The sequence below is a fragment of the Fundulus heteroclitus genome, chromosome 20 (genome assembly GCF_011125445.2).
Source record: "Fundulus heteroclitus isolate FHET01 chromosome 20, MU-UCD_Fhet_4.1, whole genome shotgun sequence".
NCBI lineage: Eukaryota > Metazoa > Chordata > Actinopteri > Cyprinodontiformes > Fundulidae > Fundulus > Fundulus heteroclitus.
This window is the reverse complement of record NC_046380.1, coordinates 32,788,225-32,796,950: the sequence shown is the minus strand read 5'-3', so window position 1 is coordinate 32,796,950 and position 8,726 is coordinate 32,788,225. Positions and strand designations below refer to the sequence as shown.

General features: G+C 41.5%; 1 protein-coding gene and 1 long non-coding RNA gene across 2 annotated transcripts; one reads left to right on the top strand and one right to left on the bottom strand.

Annotated features, from left to right (window-relative positions):
* Positions 1-2,737: 2,737 nt before the first annotated feature.
* Positions 2,738-8,237, bottom strand: LOC118567232. Its single transcript, XR_004933552.1, has 3 exons — positions 7,974-8,237; positions 5,581-5,583; positions 2,738-2,750 (listed from the first exon to the last, which is right to left on the bottom strand). It is a non-coding gene; the product is annotated as an uncharacterized LOC118567232 (long non-coding RNA).
* drd5a (dopamine receptor D5a) lies at positions 3,420-5,226 on the top strand. The gene has a single exon (XM_012862133.3). The coding sequence runs from the start codon at positions 3,748-3,750 to the stop codon at positions 5,125-5,127; it is 1,380 nt and encodes a 459-aa protein (XP_012717587.1). The 5' UTR covers positions 3,420-3,747; the 3' UTR covers positions 5,128-5,226.
* Positions 8,238-8,726: the final 489 nt, after the last annotated feature.

Below are 8,726 nucleotides of genomic sequence, written 5' to 3'. Positions count from 1 at the left end.
CTTAAAACGCCTGTTTCTGTTTTTATGTGGATTTTTTTTAATTCTGGTATTTCTGACTTTGTTTTTTATTATATACACAATAAATGAGTCCACTTCAACATTAGCAATAAAAAACAACGGTTGACCCACAAGAAATTTAGATTTGTACATAATGCTTTGTGACGTTTGTAAGTGAAGAGGTGTCCTAAATGCTGTGTGGGACACCGTCATGCCTCCTGAGGCGGGCTGATCCTACAGATTATGGGTCAGGCTACTCCAGAGAATTTGGAACCGGGTGTCAAGGGGATTATTCCAGCGTAGTGTCTGAACGATTTGACAGGCACGCAGACACGTCTAAAAATAACCGTGACGTTTCAAAGGCGGAAGCTGCTGCTGCTGCGCTATAACACACGGCAACGCGGAGCTCCTCGCTTTACATGCCCGATGAGTGTGAGAGTGACTCACTCGTTCTGAAAAGTCCCTGAAGTGGGTGAGCTTTGACCTCTAGTCGGGGATTATTAGATGGGAGAAACAAGCACTTTTGATCAGCAACAGTCCCAGAAATATGTTCAAGCACACTGAAATGTAAAAATTACAACACATAATAATAGAAAAAAATCACGTATTGTGTTAAAAATTGAGACACTTAAATGTTTAAGAACGTTTATTGTTCTGTTCTTTAGATAAAAGTAGTTGATGACCTGTTACTCAGGTCTTTACGCTCCCAAACTACATCATGATCTGCTTTGCTACAGATGATCAGTGTTTCAGCACTATGGACAGTTCTCTCTTTCTCTCTCTCTCTCTCTCTCTCTCTCTCTCTCTCTCTCTATCTATCTATTTTTTTCTTCTTTTTTTTTCTTTTTTCTTTTTGGCTTGGTAAACTGTATGTCAATCAGATAGTACAGCGCCTATTCCACACATTTGAACACATTTGGTCAATAAAAATAGGCATATGTGGGTTTATTTTTTTTATCTTTACAAAATATAAAAAGGTGTTAAATCCCTTTGTCTTCAACTCCGTTGAGTCAATGCTTTACAAAATCAGCCTTTGCTTCGTATTCAGCTGTAAGTCTGTCTCTGCCAGCTTTGGACATCCAGAGACTTAAATTTTAGCTCAACTGTTTTTGGCAATTAGTTACAGTTTAGTGACATTGGATGAAGTGTATGTGGTAACTTTCTTTTCCAGGTTTTGCCACAGGTTGTCCTCTAGATCAGGGTCTGGACTTTGACTGGACCATTCTATCACATGTTTTAAATGAATGTTTGTATCTTGGATGGTTTGCAGTAGTGCCATGCGCTTTCCATTTTCAGAGGATGAGTTTGAAGAGGGTTTTGCGACAAGTTTAAAGCTTTTTTACAATCTAACCCTTCTTTAAACATCTCCACAACTTTGTCCTGTTTAGTATGTTCCTTTGTCCTCATGAGGTTTTATGCTTACTAATGTTCTCTAACAAACATCTGATGTCTTCACATAAGACACAGAATTTTACTCCAGTGACATGACACAAGATGATTCTGCTTAGTACTTAGTGGCCTCTGAAGACAATTGCTTGCACTGTCATTATGTATGGGTGTCAGAATAATAAGTTGCTGCCACGTTTCTAGATTGATTTGAATCATTATTATCATGTAAAAAAATATCTAACTGTACATCATATACCTCCCACTACAACTATGTGCTACTTTGTGCCGTTCAATCACATACAATCCCAGTAAAGTGCATTGAACTTTGAGGATGTAAGTAGCAACACATTATAGGTGATTTTTTTTTCTCGCTTCTCGTATTCAAACTGAAAGTGGTAAGAAAGCTTTCAGTTTTCCTGCTCCCTCTGCTTGGAAAGCTCTCCAATCTGAACTGAAACTGTCAGAACTGGTTTCGTTGAAATCCTTCTGCTCTATCTTGAGAAACTGACAATGGAAATCCTTCTAACAGTGAATGTTTTAAATCTTTATTTTTATTTATTTATTTTTTAGATTTTAAATAGTTGTTGTAACAACGACTCCTGCAGTTCATGTGGCAAATTGGTTGCATTTCATACTCTTCGTGTTTGTTTGTTTTTAATTTAAAAAATTTTTTTTTGGAGTTTTTTTTTTGGGAGTTATGAGAATAAGGTCATAACATTTGTAGCATTTTTTAAGAACTCTTACAAAAAGTGCATTTCCTCTGCGTTAAAATGAGGAATGTTGAACAGCTTGTAAAGTTGTACTTTTGTATCAGTTTCACTAATAGGAGATACTAAATATTTTTAGCACATCAGAAACAAATTATCTCAGGACCCCCAATAGGGGTCTTGCGACCACCCGGGGGATCCAAGCCCCCACTTTGGGAACCCCTACCCTGGACAGTCTATCCAAAGGGCAACACACAGTGACACATAGGACAAACTATCCACACATATACATTAAATCTAACACTCATTGAATTTGGACAGTGGGAGGAAGTTGGAGTACCCAAAGAGAATTTCTCTCTCTCTCTCTCTCTCTCTCTCTCTCTCTCTCTCTCTCTCTCTCTCTCTCTCTCTCTCTCTCTCTCTCTCTCACACACACACACACACACAGAGATATGAGGGGGCAGGCAGAGATATTAAGGGGATGTCATTATGCAATCACATTATGCTTCAACAAATTTACGTAGTTGGTGATTTGTGTTTTCTTCGTGGAGATAGAGTAAGCTGTGTCCAACATCCAAGAGACGGTTTGCACTTTAGTTAGACCTCTACCCCAATATCTGCTCAGCTTGGGTGTTCCATCTGAAGCCAAAACTTCTGCTGGTATGGCTTTTAGGATCACTGAGGCACACAAACCCCCTGACCACACTAAGGTGGCTTTTCCACAATAGGAAACAAAAAATAATTTTAAATAATGAATAAATAAGAAAAATAAGAAAGACATCAAATCAACGTAACCCTAATGATAATCTCAAATTCTCAAAGCTGCTTTTTTGGCAGATTTGATTGAGGGGCAGAGGAACTTGTTTGGGCGTGGGAATGGGGGACGGGGACGGGGTGGGAGCGGGGGGCAATGCCCCCTCTCACCCCAGTGTAGAACCGGCCAGGCTGCCTTGATGCTTTTCCAAAAACAATATTTTTGGTCATTGCCGAATCATGAATTCGTAATTCATGATGTTAAACACACAGTAGGAATAGAACATGGAGGTTTGGATGAAAACTTTTTTATTTTATTTTGGAGCTTTTTAACACGCATTTTGGAGTATCCTAAATAGACCAATTGTTGGTTTCCCCAGTGCGCAGTGGTGCGTTAATATCATGCACAAAGAAGGTGTAATAGTGCGTAATAGCGCGCGCGCGCCTCTCTCTCTCTCTCTCTCTCTCTCTCTCTCTGTGTGTGTGTGTGTGTGTGTGTGTGTGTGTGTGTTTGTGTGTGTGTGTGTGTGTGTGTGTGTGTGTGTGTGTGTGAGCAACAGTGAGAGGGAGAGAGTTAGATAGATAGAGAGGGAAGCTGTAGGGACTCCCTTCTCATCCACACCGTGCTCAGAATCCACAGGGGCAGCCTGGTCACACGACCGGACTGCCTGGGCTTTCAATATGCTTTCTCCGCTGCTTGCTTCGTTTGGATTCCTGAGCGTGCATGGTACGTCGTTTGGTTTAATTCTAAAGCTCACTGCTCTTTCTTCCTCTCCGCTTTGCGCTGCGCCTCAAGGTGGCTGTCCAGCGGGTTATCGAGGACAGTTCGGCAACTGGCTGAAAGCTGAGCCCGCCCGCTCACACGGACAAACGGACTGCAGTTTTACCTGAAGAGGGAGAAATGGAGAACCCGGCCAAGTATCTCTCTGCCGTGCAGGGGATCGATTCCGTGCCGGCGCCCCTCGGAGAGATCATGTGGAACAGCACTGAAACGGAGGCGACGAACGACGGGAGGAAGGATATGGTGGTGCGCACGGTGACGGGCTGCCTCCTGTCCCTGCTCATCCTGTGGACTTTGTTGGGGAACATCTTGGTGTGCTCCGCGGTGCTGCGCTTTCGACACCTGCGGACCAAAGTCACCAACATCTTCATAGTGTCCTTGGCTCTGTCGGATTTATTCGTGGCCGTGCTGGTGATGCCATGGAAAGCTGTGGCAGAGGTGGCAGGGTACTGGCCATTTGGCACTTTTTGCAACGTCTGGGTCGCCTTTGACATCATGTGCTCCACAGCATCCATTCTCAACCTCTGCATCATTAGCGTGGATAGGTACTGGGCCATCTCCAGCCCCTTTCGCTACGAGAGGAAAATGACCCAGCGAGTCGCCTTTGTTATGATAAGCGTCACCTGGACGCTGTCTGTACTCATTTCATTCATACCGGTCCAGTTGAACTGGCACAAAGCCACCGCTGACAGTTTGGCCGGAGCGCGCAACTCCACAAATCGGCAACTGGAGGAAAACTGCGACTCCAGTCTGAGCAGAGAATACGCGATCTCCTCGTCGCTCATAAGTTTCTATATTCCCGTGGCGATCATGATTGTAACATACACCAGGATATATCGGATTGCTCAGATCCAGATCAGAAGGATAGCGTCCCTGGAGAGAGCGGCGGAACACGCGCAAAGCTGCAGGAGCAACAGGATAGAGTGCCAACATCACAACACGCTGAAAACTTCAATTAAACGGGAAACCAAAGTGTTTAAAACTCTTTCAGTGATCATGGGCGTGTTCGTGTGCTGTTGGTTGCCCTTTTTCATATTAAACTGCATGGTACCGTTTTGTAACCGGCCGGCTGCGGACCGGGAAGCGGGCCTGCCGTGCGTCAGCGAGACGACCTTTGACGTCTTCGTGTGGTTTGGCTGGGCCAACTCCTCCCTCAACCCCATCATCTACGCCTTCAACAACGAGTTCAGGAAGGCATTCGCCAGCCTCTTGGGCTGTCGCTACTTCTGCTCGAGCACACCCGTGGAGACTGTGAACATCAGCAACGAACTGGTCTCCTATAACCAGGACACGATCATCCACAAGGAGATCGCGAACGCCTACGTCAACATGATACCCAACGTGGTCGAATGTATGGAGCACGAAGAGACCTTCGACAGGATTTCACAGTTTTCTCACAACAACGACAATGCCACGGACTCCGTTTGCGACCTGGAGGACTGCGAGGCGGACATCAGTCTGGACAGGTTGTCACCGTTCACCCCAAACGGATTACACTGACTCCACACGGTGCGTCACGGGATGTAGTGATGATTCTCAGAGCCGGCCCCAAGTTTTACAGAGCCCTGGGCAGAATTTGATATCATCATCGTCATCATCATATATATATATATATATATATATATATATATATATATATATATATATATATATATATATATATATATATATATATATATATATATATATATATAGCGGCGGGGTACACCCTGGACAGGTTGCCAGTCTAAAGCCCACTTCTGATTGAACTCCAAGTCCAACAACAACAAAAGCACCACATGTCTATTTTATGTTGTCCACATTCAATCATTATTTCATTCTGGATTTATTACAATTTGTTTTACAATTAAACAGTCATCCAGAGCAGACAAACAAACAAACAAATTGAATAAGTAATGCTTTTACCAGGAGGCTGATTGATCACAGCTGGTCCAAGAGCATCTGGAACAGGACTAACTTTATGGGAACACTAATGTATGAACCTTCAAACTGCTGTCATGTTCGTATTTAATTTAGGAAAAAAAAAAAAAACAACAAAAAACCAATTGGTATTTCCACAGGGCGTGATCTGTCACTATTGCATTTAATGTTAAACGTATTGAGGGACAAGTTGTGTTCTGCCAATATGGTCACAATTTCAGTGCCTTGCAAAACCACTAACCAGTCCTGAACTATTTTTTTCTTAACATTTTGTCACATTAGAGACAGAAATGTGTTTCATTTGTATTTTATGTGACTGACCAACACAAAAATGTAATTCAGATGCAAAAAAATATAATAATAATATTAATAATAATTCAAAAGTCCCTACATTTGTAACAAAAAGGGCCAAGTTATTCGTAATTTTATCTCAGTATAAATCCAGGCTTTCTGTGAAAGCCACAGATGATTGTTAGTGAACATTAGTGTACAATATGCCTGTCTATGCCTGTCTATCAACAATACTTTGATCATCATATGGTATAAAATTGTGTGGAAGTTTAAAGCAGGGTAAGAGTTAAACAATATGCTATGCTTTGAACATATCAGAGTGCACTGTTGCATTCTGAAAATTGAAAAAAGTATATGGCACAACCAAAAACCCACAAATACATGGTGGTTCACTTAAAAAAAAGCAATTTTCAACCTGTGATTTGGTTCTTTAGCCACCCAAAAGTGGTTCTAAACAGGTTTTACCAAAAAATTAACAGAAATTAGCAGCGTTTTTTAAGTGCAAGGACAATGTTCCTCTGTTTGTTTTATGCTGTGTCTGCGCATAGGTTTCACAACAGAATGAGATTACTGCAACAAAGGACACCTTTTTAGATAAGTCTGTTTAATTTTAATATGTAATCTGACTGAAAACTATGTCCTTATTTTTTTTAATTGGTGCTACCTAATCAAAACAACTCAATAGGACCTTTTTCAACTCAATGAAGGACATTTCTTCCAGTCATAATCCAACAAAGTCTATATATGACATATTTACAAAACTAAAAAAGTCAAATTGGTTTGACAGCGCTAGACACATTTTGTTAAGTAGGAACGAGGGTAAAATTGGACTGTAATGATGTCTGACGCCTAACCTACCTTTACAGGCTGGGTGAGGAGAGCATTAATCAGAGAATCGTCCAAAGGGACCACGGAAACTTTGGAGCAGCAACGGAGATCCGCGGCTCAGGTGGGAGGATGTGTCAAGCGCAGAACTGTTAGTCAGATTTGAAGCTGAAAACAAATCCTCACATCTATATATTTTAGATGTCAATTTATAAAAATAATTCAAAGCAATTCTAACACAGGCCTGTCACATAAAATCCCAATGAATAACATTGAAGAGGGTGGTTTTGATGTGATAAAATGCAAAAAGGTTTAAGAAGTACTTTTGCAGAAAAGCAAGGCAATGTACATTTCTTTTTACAACATCCATATCTGTCAACTTGTCCCATGGTCCTAAGTGTTATTGTGAACCCCCAGCCCTCCGTGGGGTGGTGGGGGTTCACCTAAGTCACAGTATTTCATCCCTTGGGCCGGCTCTGATAATTCCATCATCATTCATTTGCCCAGAAACCCCTCTCCATGGGGGTGGGACACAAGATTGAGGGTCGCTGAGCTACTGAGCACCAATCCTGGGTAGTGGTGGGGTCTGATGACCTTCCCATACACAAGACCCCTCCCTGCTATGGCTTTACATCATATATAAAACGTGATGTTGTTGTCCTGTTCTAAAAAAAAAAAAAAGTGACGTGTAAGTGTTTATTTACTTGACAATTAAAGTCTTTGTTCCTTTGTTCAAAGGTTCAGTGTTGCAGAAACTGTTGCTAACTCAAAGGCTTTACTTTATATTATAGACGCACCGGCGTCTTTAATGTCTGAGGATTCATGAAGGAGACTCTCTGCCTCTTAATTAACCATGAAGTGTACCCAGTGCCCACCTTTCCATTGAGCGTGAAAACTGAGGGCAGCCTTACAGACAGTGTGACTAAAACAGTTCAATGCAGTCATTTCAGCGCCTTACAGCCTGGTGAGCAAAGAGATTTGAGACATGCAAGGAATGTGTCCTGTAGAGTTTAAGTTACATGATGCCAAAATGCATTATTGAAGTGTTTCGCCACACCAACCTCCTAGGTGACTCCTTTTTAGCACAGGTGCTCAGCACTTGTGGACACTTTGATCTGAGCTGAGCTGCCACAGGCTTTTTGATTTGATAGACAGGCAAAAGCACATGATCTGATGTTAGGGATCCATAAAGGCAGCCTGTTTGTACTTAAATCTCTAATCCACATCTTAAAACAGAAATCATTTTAAAACTTTACTATCATTATTATACTTCTTTTCTAAGATCTTTCATTTCACATAGAGGCCAAAACTTCTTCAGCTATCACACACCAAAAAAATTACCCCAACTTACCTGAGACCAATCGGATAAAACAACTGGATGTCATGTCACCTCTTACACATCTTTGTACTGTGAAGATGACCTGATCTGAATGTACTTACTGTCCTTTTCAATGGTGAAGTGTGTCATAATTTGTCTAATAAAAGGCTGTCATGCAGAGATAAGCACATTGTAAGAGTATCTCCTTGAAGCTGTTGTTTTATTAGACTCAGACAGACTCTATCGTCATCTAACTGCACATTCACAATGCACATTTGAGCGAAGTTTTGTTCCAAGGCTCCAAGTAAGCACATAAGACAAAAGAGATACATTATAATTATATGTATTTGTCATTTATCAGGAATGTAGTGGCAAACCAAAAATACATTCAATATGTAAAGAAATGTTATGTGTAAGACCATACGAGTAGTGTAAGCATATGCAGCAGCAGCATGCATTGCAACAATGAGGGGACCATATGATGGCGCACAACATACATAACACAAAGTACATATTGATTTTCAAATAGACAAACCTGTGGGCTTACAAAAAAAAAAAAAAAAAACATGTCTCTTTGCAGTGTTCAGCTCTGAAGTTGACATAAACATAACATTGGCGTAAATGTCGGTTTTTGATATGAGCAGTTGCCCAAGACAGACATGCACCATCCATCCATCATCTATACCCACCTAGGCATGCAGGGAGAGGCAGAGTACACCTTGGACAGACCACCGGTCCATCACAG

What these genes read in the sequence shown, in the direction of transcription:
- drd5a (XM_012862133.3), top strand. Translation starts at nt 3,748, where the DNA reads ATGGAGAACCCGGCCAAGTATCTCTCTGCCGTGCAGGGGATCGATTCC.